This window comes from Nipponia nippon, unplaced genomic scaffold (assembly GCF_047370975.1).
Source record: "Nipponia nippon isolate SJK-2023a ecotype South Korea unplaced genomic scaffold, ASM4737097v1 scaffold_3, whole genome shotgun sequence".
Taxonomy (NCBI): domain Eukaryota; kingdom Metazoa; phylum Chordata; class Aves; order Pelecaniformes; family Threskiornithidae; genus Nipponia; species Nipponia nippon.
The window spans coordinates 5,081,387-5,104,428 of record NW_028262347.1 but is presented as its reverse complement, the minus strand read 5'-3'; the positions used below and the strand labels follow the sequence as shown (position 1 = coordinate 5,104,428).

General features: G+C 42.6%; 1 protein-coding gene across 3 annotated transcripts in view; it reads left to right on the top strand.

Moving 5' to 3' along the window:
* Positions 1 to 23,042, top strand: part of SFMBT2 (Scm like with four mbt domains 2) — a 120,421-nt gene that overhangs the window by 34,579 nt on the left and 62,800 nt on the right. For 2 of the 3 annotated variants that reach the window (XR_015706800.1, XM_087767235.1), the window contains exons 5-6: positions 15,271 to 15,359; positions 18,506 to 18,752. Coding sequence is in view for 2 of the 3 variants with exons in the window: in XM_087767235.1 (XP_087623361.1) it covers positions 15,271 to 15,359; positions 18,506 to 18,752 (336 nt within the window). In the remaining variant the exon portion in view is untranslated. The remainder of the gene's footprint in view (positions 1 to 15,270; positions 15,360 to 18,505; positions 18,753 to 23,042) is intronic. The other variant, XM_087767236.1, reaches the window with a different exon arrangement.

The window sequence follows — 23,042 nt, the reverse complement described above, 5'->3', positions numbered from 1 at the left end:
AAAGACCCATGAGCTATGCGCCTCAGTCATAACTCTGGAGATGTCCACACCTTGAATATCTAGCAGTGCCTGTTTTGAGTTGTTCTTCCATACTTGCACATCTCCTGAGGCATGTGCTCTGAAGCTGTGGAGTTAGAAAGCCCAGAAACCATAGGAAAATGAGAAGTTTGACCCTGAAAGCATAACACTGGATGCAAACCACTCTTTTTTTTTACATGGTCAACTTAACTGATGTCCAGCTGAGTGCGTTTTTTATAAAATATTCTCTAAAAATAATAATCAGGAGATTAGAAGTAGCTGTTCTTAGTAATTGCATATAATTTCCCTTCCCCAGTCTCCTGTAATTTCCCCCAGAGGAGTTTTGGAATGGAAATGCCATCTCAACTGTAAGACTAGACCTAGGTATTTAATGTGGTGATATAGTAAATACAACATTGCCAGACTGAAATAATCGCCATTGGAGGCATCTGTGGAGACTTAAAAAACCCCCTACCATTCATATTCTAAGTTAGGCATGGTTTTGGGTCTCTGTATCAGAGAAGGAGGTGACTTTCTGTGCATTGCTGTAGGAGCTGGGAAGGGTAAATAGCACAAGGGACTTGATCCAGAGCATGCCAAAGTCGACGTACACATTTTTTCACTGGACCTTTTTTGATCAAGTTGAAGATTAAATTACGTCTATTAGAGCTGAGCAGACATGAGAGGATTTTATGTCCTCTTTCAGGCCAAGGACAAGCCAATGTTGTCTAGTGTCATGTCTTCAGCAGAGCGTTCCTTCAGATGCACCTAGGGGCACCTCAGATTTTGCTCGTGAGGAGCATGCATATAGTGAGCTCAGGAAGCTGCTAGTGGCAGATGCAAGCACCAGCATGATCCCGAGCCAGCTGTGACTTGCACTTGATTTTTCCCTCATTACGCATGATAATGTAGGCTTCCAGTCACCATGGAAGGGGCTTGCTTCCTGAAGCAGACCATATGCTCCTGGAGTCCGTGGAGGTAGCTGTTACGCAATGCAGAGATTTAAGTGATGCTCCTATAAAGCATTTTCCTGATGACAGTTAAAAATCAATTCCTCTAACCCAGATTCCAAATTCTGGGTCAGTTCTGTCCCTTTTGCATGACATTGGAAAGCTTTGGCTCTGAATTCCCAGATGGTTTGTTTCTATGTCTGTGTGTCTGTACTCTCATTCCTATTTGATTTTGGTCACAAAAGAAAAAAAAAAAAAACAACCAAACAAGCAAATAAGCTTAAGGACGTGCTGAAACCCTTCCGGATTGATGGTTTATTTTGTGTTGTGAGGCAGAGCATATACCTCCTGCATTTGTAGCAAAAAAAGCTTTTTCCCACATTGTCACTGTTGGGAATGGATGAAGAAACAAGGGAAAAGTCACCATTTTCAGGTTGTGGTGTAAAAATGCAGCTACTTCCTAAAGTGTTGGAGTTGATCTAGAAGATGTATCCAGGGAAAACTTTGCCAAACTCGGGAAACAATCCTGCGATGTATTGTACAAGTTTTACTGAAGAGGCTCTGCCATGATGAGTATAGAGCCTAAAGAGGCAAGAATGAAATCTGGTAATTCTCCCATGCTAAGCAACCCTGGGAAGGCCACTGAGGAGTCCCTGGCCATGTGAGGCATCTACACCCTGGGCATTTGACTACTGAAGCTGCCTCTTCCATAGGGTCTTGCTTTGCTTTAAGCCGTTCTGCTGTTGTCCTTGAACTTGACAGCCTGGACATCAGGAGGTGGCTCCACTTGGAAGCCCTCTTTCCTGTAGAACATCTACAAAATTTATTTAGAAACAAAGAAGCCAAAAAAACTTGGAGGAAACACTGTGTACTGAAGATCAGGTTAAGAGCTCACAAACCACCTGAATGAACCATGGCTCTGCACTAAGATTTCAGAGCCTTCAGTTTAGCAGGGAAGGCATTTGGGTTCATCAGAGCTTCGTCATCTCCAGTCAACATGTCTCAAAGTGATGGAGAAGCTAAAGTTTTAAAATTCATAGGAGGTTTGGAGCACTGTGGAAAAGCTGTAGGCATTTCAAATCCTGCAACACACGTTATTCTCATTTCAGATGATGCCTTGCATAATGTTCCACCTTGATCTCTGATTCAGATCTAAACTCTTCAAAGTTTGGGGTATGTTTTTGATCCTGGGATTTATAGTTCAAGCCCTTTTCTAGTTTCAAGTGAGGAAAACACATGTTTAGCAAGCGCAAAATGAGCCTTGATGGAATATTTCTTTGATGGTGTTGTGATGATGATTATGAATTTACATCTTGTGCATAAGATGTTAAGCACCTCATGGGGCCTGGCTGTGCTTAGACTATACCATTAATTTCGGGAAGGATGCTTGATGAATGCTCATAAGGCTCCCCTAGGTTCTGCTTTGTGGTGCTTACATCACGTAGCTGAGAGGCTCCAAAATGATTAAATGGGATTCGATCATTAGAAACTGACAATAGAATACTGATTAATTAAAGAATGCACTGCAAAGTGCAAAATTACTTTTTTTTTTTTTTTTAAATGTATGTTTCTGTTTCATGGGGTGTCAGAAGGTGAAGTTACGGTAAATGAGGCTTGTTGGCTATTTCTGTGATAGTTTGGGAGTGTGCTGGCTCACTCTTGTGTCATGGGGATGATTAGATTTCCAGTATTGTCCCATGCTCTGGGCATGAGCAGTGAGATTTGGGGAGAACCATGGGAAAATCCTTAAATTAGACCTAGTGCGTCCTGCTTTGCTGCTTGTACCTTGCAGCACTGTTCCTTAGCAACTTGAGCACCGTGGCACCAGCCTCCTGCCTGAGTCCTGCCAGGGTTTTCCCACAAGGTATCCCTCGGGCTCTCGTCTCTGAGATGCATCTTTGCCCTTGGGTTGGGGGTCCAGGCTGAAACTAGTAATGGCTTGCTTTTTCTTTCAAATCACTGCTTGTGTCTTCAAAGGAAGACACGGTTTGAGACTGCCAGTCTGTGGCCATCCAGCCAGGGACATATTTAATCTGCCTGTAGCCATAACACCTAATAATCAGATAGCGTGAGACTAGACACTTAAATTTTAGATAGGTTGTGTAGGGTGAGGTGAACCTAGACTTGTAGTGTCTATTTAAAGGCAAAAAAAGTAAAAAATGTGCTTTTGGCTCTTCGCTGCGTCTTATGCATATCTGGTGATTTTGGTAATGGAAAAAAGCCTTGAACCGTTAACCAGACCTTGCATCCTTTTTTTTTATTTTTAATTGATGTTTCCCACCAGAGCTAAGACAGACTTGTCTTAATTATTGTTCTGTAGTGTATTAAACAATAAAATGCATATAATAAACTGCAAGCATCACCCCCACTAATTTTCATCTTTCTGTAGAACATCGAAAAAGAAAAAAAAAACCAAACCTAGAATGGATTTCTTAGACATCATGTTCCTCTATATGTCTTCTATGTTTTGGTGCTTTTGTTCATAGTGGATATTTACTGTAGACTGTTGGTATTGCCAGGGAAAAAAGGTAATTGTGCAGTGAACTGGTTTATGCTTTATGTAAGAACATTGTGCTGCTGCAAATCTGTTGCATTTGACAGAGCTGTCTCCAAAGAATAGCCTTCAGAAAGCGACTGTAGGATTTAGAAGTGAGAAAAGGCACTTAGTATGTGAGATAATTGGATAGAGTTTGGAGGCATGAGGTCAAAGCCTTGGGCACAGTATTTATACTGCAATGACATCCCCTTACAGAATGGCCCATAACTTTTAGATGTTGTTACGCCACAGAATCCGTTTGGGGCTGGCCTATGAGATCCCAAAGAGATAGGGCATAAAAGTGCCTCTCGTGTCCATTTGCAAAGGCGAGCCAAGGGGAGGGCGTTTGGCATTTGGATCAGGATCAGGTAACCTCTAGACCTCCTTTCCTCCACTAGCTCCACTTTCTAGCATCAGAGAGATCTGGTGCAATGCAGTATTATGTGAAAGACCCCCATACTAATTTATAACAACTATTGGCATGGTTCAAGTGTGTGCCCAGCGGTCGTCAGAGATACTAATTCAAGGTATGAACCAAGCTGATGGCTATATTGCAATAGTTCTGGCTATGGTTATGAATGCTTACTTGGATGGGGATTTATCCAGGAATAACTTCATTTTGCTTTGTAGACATTCCTTTTTCCTCTTTCTACATTTCTCTTCTGGAACTAGTACACAGGGAGCATGTAAAGTGCTATATGTAGGCCTTACCAGGGTGATGATGGGCAAGCAGCACGCGTACATCCTCCATGATGGCTTTCGAAACTTTGAAATCACGATTTTACAAAGTGTATGTGCATCTGTCTACCTGCAACAGCAAATATCTGTGCCTGCAAAGATGACTAAATGCCTCCTTGGTTTTCACCCAGAGGGGCTACAGCTTGGCAGCAAATAGCTGTGTGACTACCTGCTAAGTGCAGTTATGCAGGGAATCTGGTGTGTGTACCTGCGTCTCATATAGGCGCATGCAAAACCCCTCTCCTGCAGTCACACTCTGAGGTCTGTGACCTGGGCTGCTTCTGAGCACTTTGGTTAAGGTGCTGATTTTGCCTGGAAAACAGAGCTCTTAGAATTTTATTATTTCTTTTTATCTCCATGGGATAAAAATGGATTTAGAAATTACAATCAAAATACCAGGTTCTCCCCCTCCCTGAATGCTCCTGAACTGCTGATTTGACAAAGTATTCATTAAGACTCCCGGGTCTGAAGATTGGGAGTTTTTGCTCTCGTTGCGCATGGTACATCTCTGCTGCGCATTGAGCATGGTGCTTAATGCAAGTGGAGGAAAAAATAATCAAGGAACATACGTGGAGGCTTGGGGTTAAGTCGCGAGAGCCGTGGAGTTTGGATGCTCATTTTCACAGTGAGCTGTCACCCTAATGGACATTGATGCTAATGATGGAGGAACCCCTATGGTTATATGGTTTGTTCAGAGCTTTCAAATGCTGGGCATTACCTGGCTTTCAGAAATACCTTCCAGGAACTCTTATCTGTGTGCGTACACGTCTGAGACCATTTAAGTCAGCCATTCCTGCTTAATTTCTAACGCTGTTGTTGATAACAATGAAATTTAGTTACCTTGTACCTAGAATTGGATTGGGCAGGGAGCGATGTTATTGCTATGCATGAAGAGTGTACAATCTCTGTTTAGGTAAGAGTGAAGGTGAAAAATTTTGGAGAAGTAGAAACTGCTTGCTTGTAATGAAACACCGTGACCTTTGTAGTCACGCATTAGGTTTCCTCCTAATTTATTGCATAAGTAACTGAGAATAAAATCGGCCCTTTTTTTACCGCGTTGAATGCTATAGCAAAATCAGACTAATCAGCCTTCATTCGTGCCTGCAGATACAAGAGAACAGATAACTGACCCATGTAAAAATGTTAATCTGGAGGATCTTTTGCATTCCCGAGTAAGTTGCCAGGCGGCTGCTCTTCCCAGTTCATGGCAGTGCAACGGGGGTGTTTCTGTTGTTTGGTACCTAGTCTGGATGACAAGGTATCAAATTGTGTTCCAAGTGAAATTAATGTAAAAAAAACTTCAAAAAATAAATAAATAGGGTTATGCATGGTAAATGCTTTGAAAAGTTGAATGCTTCATCCTTGAATACCACCCTATTGAGGCTGGGTGGCTGCAGGTGACTTGTAGTTATGTTGAGGGACCAGGTGAATGAATCGGTTGCACCCCTGCAAGGCGGACGGTGGGAAGAGATGAGTTTCCCTTCCCTCTTGCCATCTCCCACCTGCGTCTTGCTCTCCCTCCTCCCCAGTTCCCGTACTCTTAAGGGAGAGCAGTGCTGCATCTCAGTGGTCCCTGGCTGTGCTTGCATGAAGTCTTCCTACAGCGAAGGGACGTGACAAGTGCAAATAGAGCTGATAAATTTGCTGGTATTCTTTATCTACATAATCTGATTGCAATTGATAGATAATGCCACCAAGATAGAGCAGAGCTGCTTCCCATTATCAACACACATCTTCTTTTTATTCCTTTTTTTTAATTTTAAATAATCCAGTGCAAGTAGAGTATTGACTTTAACTGAAGGGAAGTAATTAATCACAGTACTCATGAGTAGATCATTTACTGCAGCTTGCATGCAGCATGGGTACCTGAGGCTGTTGTACTCAGTCAATCAAGACAGGATGATATGGGTTAATGGCACATGGGTCACCATGCTGTTGGGATTTATTAAGCAAATTTCTCTTCTGATCTTGGGCAGTTTAACTTGTAAGCAGAAAGCCATAGCAGTGGGCTCTGAAGAAGAGTGTGTTTGTTTCCATAATGTTGTGTTTGGGGTGAAGACAGCTGAACCTACTGCATGGAAGTACCTCTGCAGTTGCTGGTGGTGACCCTCCTGCCAGTTACGTCCAGCTTGGCTAGGCTTCCTGAGCTGCACTGAGTTAATGGAAAGGATTGCTGCAGGATCTTGCATCATTCAAAAAAATAAGTTCATTGTAACAGCATCCACTCAACCTGGCTGCACGCACACACACACTTTTTCTCCCACAGCATCCCACATCCATGTCCTTTCCTTCTTCCACCTGTAGTTCCCATAGCTGGGTCAAAGATGTAGCACAGGCCAGAGCAAGCTTCAAGAAATGAAAAGCAACTCCCAAACCACCCACTGCTTTTAAAAAGATAGCAGTTAATTAAGGACTAGAGAAACCCGAGGGGAATAGTGTGCATGCCTGTGAAGGACTCAAAGGATGTTAGGAAGTAAAGTCTCCTGTGGACAGTGAGACAATTTTTTGCATGTGAACTTGCTTGTTTTGACCGAGAGAATATAAGTTGATCGTCTCTGGACGCCTTGAATGGCAGCAGGAAGGATAACGGTCACATTACACTGAAATTCAATGTACTTGCATAGAAAAAGCTATAAGGGAATTCTTAGGTGCAAACCTAAAGCATGTGTTCATGCCTTTCTTGATTTTTACTTCTCTTTACTTTTTCTGATCAAGAGGTGATCTTGCATGCAGAATTGGGTATGCAAGGATTAAAGTCTGTGCATTGGCCCTTTCTTGGGTCATGACTATAAAAAGCGCAGCATGGGTAGTCGTCTCTTAGGAATGGAATCAGGGTGTTTCAGGTAGCCTGGAAAACCAAAGCGCATCAAGTATTTTGAAGACAAGTAAAAAATCATGCAGAATATTCTTATCATATGAAGTAGATCGTGTGGGCTGAACAATTAACATTAATTTGAAGTTTACACATTTTCAGTTTTATTTATAAAAATGTTAGATAATTGATAGTTATAAGAGCTAGTAGATAAATTGATAGCTTAAAGCAGCATCTTCTAACACCGTACAAGAGCTACTCATTCTCCTACAGATATCACACTTCCGTATAACATCTCTTTATTAGCCTATTGTAAATTCATATGAATGGGACTACAATGTCCTGCTGACTCCAGGAGTGTAATTTGAGCACATGTATTCTTTGATGGACAGTTGCTTATAACTTCTGTTTTCCATGAAAATCCCCTATATATAATATTTTCTTTGAAGGCTTTCCATATTTAAGACAGCTGTGTAGAAGGTGATGCCTGAGCCCTGAAGTTGATATCTCTTGGTATTTATGGCTGCATCATTAGGAAATCAGATCAACAACTTTTGATGCACTTTTTTTTTTTCTTTTTTGGCCTGCATTTTCATTTTTTGTGATCCGATTCAAACTGCAGAACTCTGCTGGTATGAAACAGAACATCGTTTGAAGTTTTAAGTAAGAAGGTTGTTTGACGATATCTCCAGTCCTATTTGGCTTTTTCCAGGGAGCCCACAAAAGAATCCAAAATGAACAGTCATTTTTATAGAAAAAGCCATTAAATCACGAAGTGACTTTTTTTAAATTTAATTTTTATTTCTTTTGTTTTGGAAATGCCTAATGGGGGATCTGGTTTTGTAGGGTTATTCCTCGGTTAGAGGATATTCCCTGCCCTGAAGGACTTGGGGAGGGTTCAAAAGCAGCATAGACACAGCCTGAGCCCTTTGCTTAGGGGCACAGGAGTAGGGACAGTGCTTACACCCCCATCCTATTTTCACATCCAGTCTGGCTCACAAGGATGTATATAGTTCAGCAACTTGAATGAAAATGTTTGGATTCAGCTGTTTTCTGTCAAAATGCTGTTTTATCAAAATGGAAATATTTTGTGAGAACATGTCAGTTTTGACAAATTGTTTTGATGGGTGAAGTCTAAACAAATTGTTTTAGCGTTCTATGCTATTTTGATATAAAGACATCTCATTTTGACTCTATCATTTAGACCTTTATAACATAGTTATAACATTTATATGTTAAGACTCTCATAACATATAAATATTGTGTCAGATGTGTGACAACTTTAAAAATAAAATATCAATATTATAGGGTTTCTATATTTTTGCAATATGCTATTTATCTTTTCAAAAACTGCATATCTTAAATATATATATATAATATCTGTATATAAACTTTTGAACATCCTGAATTACTTGTTTAGAAAATTTATTTTTTTATGAGATCCTGATATTTTTAGTGTATTTCATAATGGAGTGACAAGAAGTGCCCAGGTCCTGTCCATCTATAATTCCTTTTTGTTAACCATTTTTGTTCATTACAATCCTAGGAAGGAATTATATTTTTAATAATAAGAAGAGTTGCCACAATGAGAATGTTGTAAGTTAGCAGATTTACCCCAAAGATTGTAAACCATTTTATAAAGCTGTTTAAGATGCTGTTCTTCACATAGGAGAAAATTGAAACTCTGTTGTTTAGATGTTGATGGGGTGCAGTGGGGATTCTCCAGTAGAGGTGTCGACAGGTTGTTGGTGATCCTAGGTTATTAAAAAAAAAGACAACATGAAAACCATTTTTTTCTAATTTTTTTTTTTAAAGTAAGGACAAAAATGAACATAATTTGATGTTATTACTTGTCTTGGGTCCCATGAGTGGTGGCAGAAGCTCAGGTTGTCTCAGATGGGCTAGGGCTAGGTTGTCCTCATGCCTGCAGGCTTGTACTTGATGTGCCCAAATGCTAGGTGGGTAGATGGGCATAGGTATTCAGTCATGCATTATGTGTTGTTTTGTATTATCATGCTTTATGTTTTGTTTTGAAGTAATGGCACACGACTTGCTCAGTGGTCCCTGGTGCTGGAAGCATGGTCTTGGCCTGCTCAATCTCTGCTTGTGCTTCTTATGCCTTCCTTGTGGCTGGGATGGGCAAGGGTATCCATGGGGTATGTAAAGGTGTTTCTGAGGAGTAGCTTTTTTAGGTGCTGTAACTCCATAAGGTATTTGTGCTACTCTTTGTTTCTTTTACTGAATGCAGTAGTTCAAATTCCTGAGTCTTGCTCTCGTCAGTCGAGGGAGTGATTTGGGGGGAAATAACCCAATCATAAAAAGGCCAAAAAAAAAAAAAGTGCACATTCTTTTCATTGTCTTCTCAGTCTTTCAGATTTCAAGGTTTTTCCTGCGCTTTGCAGTGTACTGTTCTTGCAAAAAAAAAAAAAAAAAAAAAAAAAAAGGGACAGTAGAAAATGAGGATTTTCGTATAAACCCATGACCCTGGGAGAAGTGGCTTTAAGAAAAACAGCAACTACTAGGAGCCTAGATAAAATCCCGAGAGTCGGTAATGTGATAATAGTATCTCATATTCATTGAATGGAGCGCCTGTGACTCAGTGCTTTCATGGGACTGTAAATGTTCTTTTAATCTCCTATTTCTCTAGAGAGGCAGATAAATCTGAACCCATTATATGCTGTGGTTGAGGCAGGGCACAGAGATTTACAGGATCGCAGGGGCAGCCTGTTGTGCACCGGGAGTGAAGCTACTGTCCTGGCTCTCCAGCATGTGGTTAGCGGGGTTACGGGGGATGCTCTGACCTTTTCCGACTGCTGTTTGCATGACTTTCATGGTCAGCATGCACAATGCAAAGGGAAAGGGCTGTTTTTGAGCAGCTAGTGGTGAAAACCAGGGAAAAACTCGTGCACGGTGAGCGGTGCTAATGGTACTTTGCACATCAACCAGGGGTTGCAGCAGCTCCTCGTTCTCAGCTGCTGCCGCAGTGCCCAGGTTTGGAGTAGTCAGGTCCAGCCACAACCCAGAGTCGTTTGCTTGGGAAAATGAGATGAATGAGTAAAAGTGAGAAAATGACAGGGAGTTGAAAGGGAAGAGAGGAATGGCAGTCCGAGAGGTTGGGGGCAGGGCGAATCGAGTAGAGAAGGATGTGGGAAGAATTATTATTATTTGAGGGATATTGGGTGTGATCCGTTTTTTGATGGAGTTCAGCCCTGTGGAAGAGGAGCTCAGTTTTATAACCTGTACCGTCACTTCTGCAGAAATAAATAGAGCCTTAATGTGGAAGGGCCCTTTTTATTTCTAATTTAAGTATCTGCTGTAATATCTGCCAAACTAGAAGCTGCTCTCTCAGATAAATATTTTTCATCGAAGGAGGCAGGAGGGCTTTGTATTTTCCTCCAGGACACACAAAAGTAATGTGCTGCAAAGACTGCAGTGGAGCAGGGATACTTGGTTTTTACTTTTGCAGGTGTGGATGATTTCACCGAGGTTTATTAGGAGAAGGCAAAGCCTTGGCTCAGCCTCAACCAACCCAGCCCGGTGTTGAGTCTGGGAGTTGGTGCACCCCTACAATGGCTCCTCAGGAACTGGGGAGAGAAATGTGGGCTCTTTCTCAGGTCTTTTTGTGGTGAGCTAGATCCAGATGGATTTTCCTATCTGTGCATTTAGTTCTGCATGAATGCAATCTGGAGCAGAGCTATTGGCTCTGCTATGGATATGCCTTGGCCCAGCAACGTGCAGATCTGGCCTCTGTTTTGGGCTGCTTTGCTCTAAGGCAGGTGGTTCTGTGGCATTTTTATGGCACGAAGACGCTTTAAAGCCTTTGGCCTTGGAGCTGCAGAGGGGTGAAAACAACCACCCATGCCGGCTCCAAGATGAACTGAACCCGATCCAAAGGAAACAGGCACATCTGCGTACACAAGCTGTGGCTCCAAACGGGGCTGTGGTGTTGCCTGCTAAAGCTGGAAAGAAAAGTAGTTACGAGAGCACTGGCATTTTGGGGGCATCTCTTTATGCGATGCATGCCTCGTGTTTGGGCTGTCCTGTGTCTAATATGGTGCAAGCTCTGACCAATGCTTTTTCCATGGTGAGAGTGTTGCTAATACCTGTCTTCTCTCTGGATCGTTCAGTTCAGCTCACACTGTGGCCTTTGCATCAGTGGGATCACTAAACTGAGTCTTTTTTTCTGCTACCATGTCTCTGCTTCTCTTGAATCATTTCCTCTCACTATGCTAAATATGATGGCCGTTGGTCCCCAGGGTCTCAGACCATTGCACAATCTCGTATCGGTCACTCCTCTGCGCAGCAGCCCCATGCAGGACCATGGGACTGGTGCTAAGATGGGTCTGTTACTCAGAGCGGTAGTGGGACTCGGCCAAGCTGTGTCCTCATAGAGCACCAAAGCCTCATGCTCTAGAGGACCAGTCAGTGTGATTATGTTACTGTTGTCTTGGTGAACAAGCCATCACTGCTTAGGATATAGAATCATATAGAATCATAGAATAGAATCATTTAGGTTGGAAAAGACCTTTAAGATCATCAAGCCCAACCATGTAATTTCCAAAATGGCCTGAATGTAACTAGAATATCTCAAATGCTTTCTTATACTTGGGCCTATTGGGACCCCCACTGTGGTGTGGGTGACAGTCCCTTTCCAACGTGCCATCTTTACAGATGAGCTGTGCATGGTGAGGGAAGGGTAGGTGTGCAAAGGGACAGGTAGCTTTCAGTACTTACCCCTGCTTGGAGGGGATTTTATGCATTGGTAAAAGTCTTCCAGTTTTGCTAGCTCCCTGGCTTGTGAAGAATGAGGGGTGTTTCCTCCTATGCCATCCAGGCAGAAGTACCAGGGACTTTCTTACTGTGAAGATTTCTTTTCACCTTTTGAGTCTATGCAGCTCAGTAAGAGCTAGGGTGGAATGAATTAGGGTGACATCAACTGTGTGCTTCTAAGTTACTGCTTGGGCCCATCACACTTTGTGGTTGGAGGGGGCTAGTCAGAGTGTTTCCATTTGAAGGACACATTTTGTATTCTGTGGCTTTTGTAGGACGTGCCTCCATGCATGAAATGGTTCTCTTTGAAGGGATTTGATAAGGAGGTTTCTTTTGCTTTATTTCTTGTGTGTTTCCCCTGCCTCCCACAGCACCACAGACGTTAGCTGAGATCCCGGAGGTGTATTCAGCTTGTCAGGTTCAGGGTGGGGGAAGTTTACAGAGGTCTAGGTCTTCTGGGAAGATGGATCCATTGAAAGGTAGAGAAAACATGAATATCTGAGTCCCATGGACCACTCCTCACTCACTGAAGGAAGGAAAAATTGTTTTGGTGGAGCTTAGGTCCCCGTGGAACAGGATCTTTTGTCCTGTCCACCTTCCCATCCCATCGGTTGGCCAGCCAGCTGCAGATGCGCTCTAAAAGCAGAGTTCTTCCAGCCTGTCTGCAGTAGGAGAGGTTCAATTGGGTCTTTTTCTATAGCTAACAAGTCAAAATGTGAATTAGCGATTGAAAATCAGTGCTTCAGTTCACAGGTGCTGAGTCTGATATACCAGAGAAGCACCAGCATTTCTTGAGATGAAGGCTCAGGTTGGGCACCCATGCATTACACTGCCAGCTATTCTCATTTACCCAGTGGATTTTCCTTTGTTTGAACATTCTTGTTTAACGTTTTGCTTGGTCCTTGAAGGCTTTTGCAGATATCGTGATGATTCAGATTCACTTCATCACTACTCAAAATTAATATTTGCATTGTAATGACTTGAACTCCAGTACTGAGAAGGCTGATTGCGCTCTACAGGCACAGAAGAAAGTGCAAATCCCTGTTCTAAAACTTCCAATGCAATCTGTTCTCTCTCAGAAGTTTTCAGAGTCCCCTAATCTACACTACAAAAGAATAAAATAAAGCAAAACACCAGATATTGGATTTGTCTGGGGAGGATGACTCTGAAACCACTCAGGAACTGGGAGTAGCTTGGTTTTTTTCATCTGAGTCTGTTTAGTCTGAAAACAAAGATCACCTTGGCACTGTTGGACTTTGGAAGCCAGTAATCCAGATTTGAATGTGGAGAGGGGTCCCATCTTATTTAGATGTCAAAAACTTGTGAGGTGCAAGTCTTTTAAAAAGGACAAGAGATTTTTTTTTTTTGAGTGACATTAGAAGGGGGACAGACTGACAGACAGCAAGATCTGTGAATCAGGCACCGTTAAGACATCTCAAATTGGGCATCTGGAAATGGAGGCCCCTGAAATCTGTTGTCAACTTTGAAAATCCTATTCCCCCCCACCTCCTGCCAGCTTTGAAAGTTCGAACCATGTTCTTTTTATCACATTTGTCATTTCTTAGTAATGAAGCTCTGGCATTCAAAATTTGGCTGACAACTTCGTGGGTATGAGCCAAAATGAAGTTCAACTTGCACCTTTCTCTGATGCACCCAGTGCTGTTCACAGCAAGAGGCAGAAGTCTGAACTAGAGGGATTCCAGTCTCATTCATTATGGCAATTACTATCTTCTCGCTGATGCCAAAATTAAGCTTGTTTTCTTTATCCTAATGTAGGTGGGCAGGAACTGATGAGGGGTATGCAACAGGAATGTTGAGAGAGAAAGTGCCATGTATAAACCATTTCTTCTCAGGCTTTTCCTTCATCTTAAGTAATGTAAAGGTCATAAATCTCCTGCAAATCATGTAAAATCAGTGCTGCAAAAGACGTAGAGCAGTTCCAGGCTAGCTTAGCTTTTATTTTATAGAGGCTCAAGTCCAGCACTTCAAAGTTCGCTAATTTTAAATACATTTAAATGCACTTTCAAAGTAAGTTAGATCTATACACTGAATGTATAGTTCAAATGACATTGGGAGAACTGGCTTTTGGGGAAGGAGCACAACTTAGAAATGAGGTCTGATGTATGGTCTTCTGGGCATGGCTTCTGTCTTTGTGGCCGATGGTATGGATTGCATAAGGTATTTAGGGTATAAACTGAGTATGGGCCAGAGTCCAAGTGTGCCAAGCACCCACGTGGGAAGCAAGCCCAACCATGAGCATGTTTTGTGGCAATGTCATACAACTGTCCATGGCCCAACTCAGCGCTGCTCCTTGGTATTTCCCTAAAATGTGGAGCAAAGGACTCTGCTTCCTTTGAGCAAAACATGAAGGCTGCTATCATTTAGTTATTTTGGACCTACGCTGGTTAATTACAGCCCCTCCTGGCATCCCCTGTGGGGTAATGGTCTTTAAACCATGTATCCAGTTGTTTGTCCAGAGGAAATGTTTTAATTTTCAAATGCTTGTGATTTTTCTCTTCTATAGGTGTTGCTCTGTTAGCAACATAACTATATTACTGTTGGTTGTCTAACATACAAGTAGGATTTTTTGGGAGAGAAAAATGTTTCTGATGTAATTTAATTCCCATTTACAGGCAGGTGGAAGTAAAGTCTGGTTTCTGGGTTTCTGACTGCAAATGCACAATGCGCTTGAAGAGGCATCTGAATCTCTGAAGCTGAGATTTGCTGAATTGCCTTTTGGTACCCAGCTTTTACTGATTTCAATAATAATTGAACCAGAATTTGAATCCCAGAGGCAACGTTTATACATTTCAGTTCAAATCTTATGAAACTATATGGATACAGATCCCTAGAGTAACACAGGCTTACAGTATTTAGCTCAGAAATTATTCAAACATTTTTTTTTAAATTAAATAGACGTTCCTGATAAATTTGTTAAGTCTTTCTTCCTGCAAGTGTATTGCTCGGCAGCTGATGTACGATGCTCTCAGGGTTGATTTTCTGCTTTGTGGGGGAGAGCACCTGGAGTTTTTCTTGCCCTGTTGAGGAACTGAAAGTTTGCACAGCTTTTTTTTTTCTCTGAGGTCATTAGTGAACATACAAAGAAACTTTATAAATCACATCTGAGCCTACGTGGTAAGCAGGAAACAAGTGGTTACACAAGCGGTGGCCAGTTTTGAATGGGAGAGATGGAGATGATAAACCATGCTGTTGTAAATCACTGTCAATGGCTACAGTGGAGCAACACTTCCCCTTATTTTGGGAGGTAACTGTGTGTGCGGGTTGCCCAAGGAATTGGAGAGCAAACCAGTTTTTCTCCTGGTCTGGATTGCAATTGTATCCAAAACTTTAGAGCTGGTAAACCCCGAGGAGATGTTTCTAAATACATGTGGCAAGTCCATTGCAGTCTGCTGTGCTAAGCATTTTTCTTTCCTCCCACTGCCCAGCAATCAAAGAGAAATACATGGACTGGACCGAGTTTCTCATACATGATTTGACCGGCGCCCGAACCGCACCTGCAAATTTACTGGAAGGCGTATGTATTAGATTGCAGTTTCTATCCGATACGGTGTCGCGGTGTGCATGCTGCAGCAGTGTTTGCGCTCCCGACGTGTAGGGCTGTGTGCTTGCAGCATCTGTGTGCCGGCAGCGGGGTCTGATCCAGTGCTGGCCGAAAGTTGGTGGCAAAGTTGCCTTGACTCTGCTGGCTCTGCTTCTGACCCAGTGATGGGTAGTTTGGTTTGCTTTTAGGCTGGAGGGTGGTACTTAGAAAGCTGGGTACTCAAAAAAGGCTGGGTGGTGAAGGAGAGCCTGGAGGGAGTCTGTAGGAAGGAGAATGCAGCCCTTTGGTGCCCCATTAGATCCACCAAACTGATAGCCTGAGCTTTCAGGTCAGGACGCAGGTTGGAGAGGGGGTTTAGCAGCTTGATGGGGAGCACCGTCAGATTTATGTATATATGGAAATAGCTCCTCCAAGGACATTCCCTCCACGTAAACACAGCAGTCAGATTTAGCAGGGAAGTTGGGTGAGGTGGCCTCAGTTGTCGGTAGTCAGGAGAGAAGAAGGGGCTGTTTTTTTAGATGCACCCATACAGCCAAGACCCCAGTCTGTGCAGCATATTCACATGGTGACTTCACCTGGGGCAGCCTCAGCTTGCTTTGAGATCTTGGACAAAAATCAGGCAGATTCACCTTGAAACTGTGGGAGCAAGGCACCTTCTCCATTGGGACCTGCCCTGCTCTCCTGTGGATGCTGTGCAGGTGTTTGGAGAGGAGACGGCCCGTCCTGCAGGAGATAATTTGCTCTGCCCCTCTGTATTTAGGCTGGGAGTAAAAGCATACAGGCGGTTTACCTTTGTGTAAACACTCATGTTGGCTTTTTGGAAGCAAGTGTGCATCCAGGCACCGTTTTTGATTGTTTTGTCCCTGGTCACTCCCACCTGCCGCAGCTGCATCCTTTTTCCATGTTCCTGTGCGGTACGAGCTGCCTGGCAGGGAGAATTAATAGTGTACCATCAGGGATTTCCCCCCTCCCCAGTCTGTTAGCTGAACAGCCCTTGCACGCCCAAAATAATGCACAGCCTCAGGTCTGCTGCATCCCTGTTCCAGGTGGCATATGCGAAACATTGGTGGTGTCCAACACCCACCTCTGGTGTTTGCCAGTGCCATCGCGAACCTCTCCATTCCCTTTCCACAGGCAGAGAAAAGAGGCAGCCTCAGGCAGAAATGCAGAGAGAGAAAACAGTTCGTTGGCTTGAAACAGTTTCTGACCCTTTTCTGGTGTTTTATGCAATATATGTGCTTAGTGCTGTCTGTGTCGTGCAATGTATGTAACCCCCTGTCGACAGATTTGCTGTTCGTGAGTGCTGCAGATTGTTGTTATACTGTTAAATCAATATGTAGTGATACTTTTTTTTTTAACATACTAGCTATGCATATAAAGAGTTGTTGCGTTATGGTAAATGTTCAGATTTCATGCAAGCCAATTATTAATCTTAGCCATTCAGTTCTCAGGGGTAAGTGACAACCCATTGGCTTAAAATTTAGCACACAAATCAGAGAAGCAATATTCGCTTTTATACAGCCAAGGATTTATTATAAGTAGTTAAATCATTACACCATTGTTTCATATTAAAGAATGTTTTGTTGCAATGAAGCAGTTGTATGAGAGGAAAAAAAAAACCACTAAAGTAGGTTTCTATTACATTATTAAATTCTGACACTGCATTTTGCCATGAAATAATATTTGAAGAGATTATACAGGTGCTTGTAGCTTATACAATAGAGGAGTGGCTTATCATGGCAAATATATTGTTCTGAGAAATATCTATTAATCATAGAGCTGGTTAAAACTGTATGTGTGATAAAGTTATAGTTAACTTTAATTACATTTTTTACCAAATTCTCATTCTGTTGCCTGCATTTTTGGCTTAAGAGAGATGTAGTCAAAATTGGTTGCATTTCAAAATCTTGGATATTTTCAAAATTCAATGTGAAAGACAACTTTTTTGAAAAATAAGGCTTTTTCCTCTCTTTTTTTTTTTTCCCCTAGCCACCCCTAGAAAGAACCATCCTGCACTTACTCTGATTTACAGAATTAATATTTTAAAAAATACTGTGAAAGGTTTATATTGTTTAATTAAGTAGAAGTGGGACAAACACACAGGAAAAAAAAAAAGTCTTTGTTTTTAATATATTTTGCCTGTGCTTAGCATCTCCTTTGGGGACCAATGCTCCCAGCTCTTGGGGTGTTTTTTAGTGCTGCTCTTAAAGCCTTGGAATCAAGAAATTGCATAAGAATTGGAACTTGCATTTAAAATAAAGAAATCTAACCATTATGTTAGTGGAGTAAAGCTTGACAACACAGAGATGCTCACAATCACAGAACAAAAACACTGAGCCCCTAAGGTATCGTTCTGCAAAGCATCTCATGGTTTTTTAATGCCTGTGGTTGGCAGCTTTGCAGGTGTAAAGTTAAGCACATGTGTAAATGGTTGCAAAACTGGGATCACGGAAAACACTGTATGTAAGCAAATAACCTCATTGGCAGGGGTTTCTTGGGCGTGGTGGCTTGATCCAGCAAATCCTGTGTGTCTTGAGCTTTGATTCCAAGGCCACTTTAGTTGATGGGAACGTGCCATTGGCTTTGGGCTTTGGAGTAACCACCGTAGACTCTTGCATCCATTGCAGTGGGGAATAATTTGCTCTACATGCCAGTAGGAATGAGATAAAGCTTTTGGTGAGAAAGATCAGTGCACAGAGGGCAATTTTGGGGTCATGCCCAAAGTAGTCACCTTTCAGGTAAATCCCAGTGTCCAGTCCTGTGATTGGTTATCAGCTGCAGTCAATGAGAATTTGGTTTGAAATCCTCCAATATTTGGAGACTTTGAGTTGTTCAGGAGCATCCTAAGTGGATGTGCCTTATGAGCTGTTCCACCTTTTATTATTCTTTTTTTGTTGTTGTTGATGATGTCGGTTGAGAAATTAGCACAACTGTTGTTTTCTGTTTTACTTCTGAATTTGCACTTGGAAGACATTGGGTAAAATAGAAGAAGAACAGACTGTTTGCTGATCGCTTGGATGATGGTGTGAAAAACAAAAATAATCTTCTGCTGTCATCTGTTTCCTTGAGAAGTCTTCAAATAAAGTTTAAAATAAGGAGTTTTGCTTCTATTCAAACAGCCTCTGCGAGGAAAAAACCCTGTAGACCTCATTACAGTTGATTCCTTAATAGAGCTGCAGGATTCCCAGAATCCCTTTCAGTACTGGATAGTTAGTGTGGTTGAAAATGTTGGAGGAAGATTACGCCTTCGCTATGTGGGATTGGAGGAGACTGAATCCTATGACCAGTGGTTGTTTTACTTGGATTGCAGACTTCGACCAGTCGGTTGGTGTCAAGAGAATAAATACAGAATGGACCCACCTGCAGGTAAAGAGCCTCCTAAAAATTCTGTCTCCCTTTGTGGTGTTTACTGATGTTTTGAGATACTTGTGCAACCTGTTTCTTCTTATCCAGCATTCACATTGCTTTTACAGTAGTTTCTAGCTGTAACACAGATGGCATGTGAAAGCCATCTAATTTGAGTTCAAACTGGGTCAGGTAAACTGTATTAAATTTATTGAATAAATTCAGTTTAGCTTAGCTCACTCCTGGAAGGAAACAGTGTCCAATAAAAGCAGCTTCATGCATTGTTCCACCAAAAGGCAGAGGTCATGAGGATGGTCCAAGGATGTGCCTGCTTGCCCAGCCCTTTTCAGTCTTCCTGGCTATACTGTAGGCATCCTAGTGGATGCCTGCTGTCCGAATGAAGTCCTAGATGACACCTCTCAGCATGTACTAGGCTCCATTTGCTTTCCCCTCAACTCAGCACCTCTTGCCTGTTTGTCTTTCCATGGCCACACACATTTCTCTTGGGTAGCAGTAGAGCTCCATGAAATTTCCCAGGGCTGGAAAAAGTGTTTTGGGACCCTCATGGTCCTTCTAACACAGGTCTTTCATATTCTGCTGTAACATTGCTGTACATCTGCCAAGTGAGACCTGCCTTTTGTGTAACCAGTCAGAAAGTGCATTGAGGGTGCTGGGTTTGTCTGCCTGTCCATGTCAGCTTGCCCATCGAGGGGTTATGGGGTGTCTGTTGCTAGACGCTAAGAAAATACTCCTTTAAATAAGGGTAGATGGGTCGTTCAGATTTAAAAGACTACAGATTTTGTCCTGCATTTTCTCCAAGGGAGTGAAGTCTTTGCAAGTATGTCAGACCAGATTCAATATCAGGAGATTGCAATTTGGAGAAGAAGCTCTTTAGAGTTGAGTTCAGTGTTCAAACCAGCTTGGAAGGAGGGAGATAGGGACTGCAGTTAAGCCAGTCTGAGGTCAGAAACTGGAAGTCACAAATCCAGGGGCAGGAGAAGTTCATGGGACAGCAGCCAGGCAGAAGAGTCAGACACAAGCAGGACAGGAGTCTGGGCAAGAGTAGAGTTTAGGGGTCAGCTGGAATCAGACTCCAAACAGTGGGACTGGGTTTGGCAAAAGGAGCAGGATCAAACTAGCAGGGCAAGAAGGAGTGCAAGGCTGAGTGTAGGGGAAACCAAAGCATTACTAAGGTTTAGCAAGCAAGATATGGGCTAGGGACCACAGCACACAGCATGTGTTCTTCACTTGAAGACTCCTGGAGAAACACTTGCAGAGGCATTCACTGGCAGGTTCTGGGGCTGGCTTTGGAGACATGCTTCCATCCTGGCTATACTCCATTACACTGGGGGGTGACTGGGAGGGTGAATTTTCTCCACCACACCAATAATATTCGTCAAAACTTTGTGAAAGTTTCTAGGCAATTGGGTTTCTCTCTACTCAGGACGTTTGGTGCTGCATTGGTCTGACTTGAGTTGGCCAAGTTGGTTGAGTCAAGTTGGTTGACTTGTCTTGGAGTTAGAGGTCTAGTTAAACATGACAGCTTAGGCTGTTACATTCATGGTCTGCTTTGGGGCAGAAAGTGTGCAGCATCTGTATTTTTCATAAGTACTTGGGGCCACAAAGCTGTTTGCCAAGTCCTGTGGAGCATCACTCATATTTGCTAGCTGGATGCCTGAGGACCAGTGTTTCCTCTGAGAGATGAGGTGCTTTCTTGGTTAATGCATAGGTTTTGGCCCAGCAGACCTATTCCACTTTTTCCTGTGTAGGTGGATGACTTGTCCAAGTCTGTGCTTCATTTTCCTTGTGCTGTGGGTGAAGTTTTTCCACAAGCATCAAATGATAGCAGAAAGGTAGCCCTTCTTTGCGTAGGTATTTCTGATGTGGCTTCTGTCCATCATGCCTGATTCAGAGAGGTGACCCCGATACAGGCAATTGTCATGTTCACAAGTCTGTCTGAGTCTTGGGTCTAACTTGGGGTCTCGAATGCTTTTTGGAAGCATGTGTTTTTCTTCACTGATAGGTAAGAATCAATGTTCTCCATCACTTCTAAATTAGATGCGAATGCTGGAGAGCATGAATATCGCTCACTCTGTTATTTTACAGAGTATTTGTGTTCCAGAGAAACACTTTCTCATTGACTGTCTTTGAACCCTCTTGGCCTACGTAGGTTTGGTAAATCAATACAGAAATGGCCCAAACGAGGTTTGTGCTTCCTGTTTGTTTATTCCATTCTCTTTCTATTCTTTCCTCCTTTTATCCAGTTATGTTTCCTTCTCTATGGATTTCCACACCCCCACCTTTTATTTTTTCTTTTCAATTTTTTCAGTTTTCTTGTCTCTAAACTTGTTATTGGACTCTTTATTTGCTGAAGTTGTTTGTGTTTCTTCTCCCCTCTCCTTGATTTAACTGCTTTTAAAATATCTTTCTCTTTTTCTCATCTGTCTTCATCTGATATCTGTTTTGTCTCCTTGGCATTTCTCTGGTCCTTCACTTTTTAGTGGACATTGTTATTAATAAATTCAGTGCCCCAGATCTTCCTGACTTCCATTGACTTAAGTAGGTGGTCATTACTTTACATCTTCTAAAGTTGTGTCTCATAGGAGTTTGCTGAGAAAAGGCCCTTTGAGTCTGAACTCTTCCGTTTTCTCAAAAGTCCTCCCCTGAACATCTGGCCCTCAAGGATCTTTCTTTGATTCCCCCCTGCTGGTCTACGCAGTTGTCAGGCTCTGCACTGCAGGGAGTAGCCAGGCAGAAATGGGAATCTGATGACTTCCTGGAGGCAGGAATGCTGGTCGTTCCACTTCTGACGTAGTGGCTATATCGGCCATTTGATGTCCACCTAACGTCAACATGCTCATAAAGCACAATGGATGAATAAAGCATATGAGACAGTTGTGGTATCACATTAATGCAGAGGAAGAAGAAGGAAAAAGCCAAGTGTCTGGTCTTAGGGGATCTGTTTCAAATTAGAGTCTGCAAAAGAAATCTGGGAGCAAGCAGGCAGGCAAGCAGTAGTGAGTTGACAGGATGAGATGCTGGCAGCAGAGAGCTCTAAAGAAACTCAGGGATGAAGCTATTAAACCACAAACTGTCAAAGGATGCAATTTTCTAAGGACCCCAGGCGAGGAGAGTGTGCCAGGGACACATTCCTGCCTGCTTACATCCTTCCTAGTAACTTCTATAGTAAACACAATTTGGACTAGAAAGACCTTTGCTGTATGAAAGACCTAGCATAGACCTTCTGAGGAAAGACAGACAGTCTGTGGGCCGTGTGTTGGCTTTTTACCCATCAGGGATTAAATTGACCTGCTGTAGTGTAGGCATCAAAAAGACAGTTCAGCATGAGCTATTGCTTTCTCTTTATGATCGGCAAAGAAAAGGGGATGCCTAAAACATGTCTAACATAGGTCAGATGAAACGACATCTTCATCCGCCTATTTTTTCCACTCAGGGTGGTTGAAAGCAACAAACACAGACCTGGTTCTAACTTGAACATCTGAAGCCAGTTAAGGTGACTCCTTGATTGGTAACAGGAGCAGCTTTATGTCAAAACTGTTATGAATCTTCTCTGAAGAGATGCTGAGGACACGCAGCTCCTCCCAAATTGGGCCGCGTGTTCAGTTGCTGTCAAAGAGGATGTTCAGTTATACATCAGTTGTGTAGGTTGTGACAGTGCTTTGCCTACCCTTGACTTGGATGCTGCATATGCACCTTCAGCTTTATTTCCCTTTGTGTCCGGGCTGTGATTTTTCTGTGTTGATCCACCTATGGGACCTACCAAGTTGGTTTTCACCTTGCACAGCACTTTGAGGTCAGTTGTTCAAGATGCAGAGCCTCTCATACAAAGGAGATCGCATGGATCCAATCATCTGCAATATTCTGGGTCTCTTTTCTGAAGCCATCCACATCCTAGCACCCACTTAATTTACAAGAATGTGCAAGAGGGTCCTTAGGAAATAGCATCCTGGCTGTCTTCTCCAAATGGCAACTTTCAGGGGCTTTGTATGTCTCGTGAGCCCTTTTAACTGAGGCAAAGGGGTCATAGTGTGTTTTCCCCTCAGACGTATGTCTGAATCTAAAATAAGCCTCCTTGCTAGTGCAAATTGGCCCAGGCTGCTTGAGACAGAGCCACTGATGGTCTTGCCTGGACTGCTTATGCAGGAAGAGATTGTCTTATTTTATGTTATTCTATTTAAAGATAAATTGGCAGTCATTTTAATTGCTCACTCCTTGTTAACCTAAATACAAATTGACACAGTGCACTTTGTTCAATTACCTGCAACCCTATCACTTAAACAAAATGCTTTA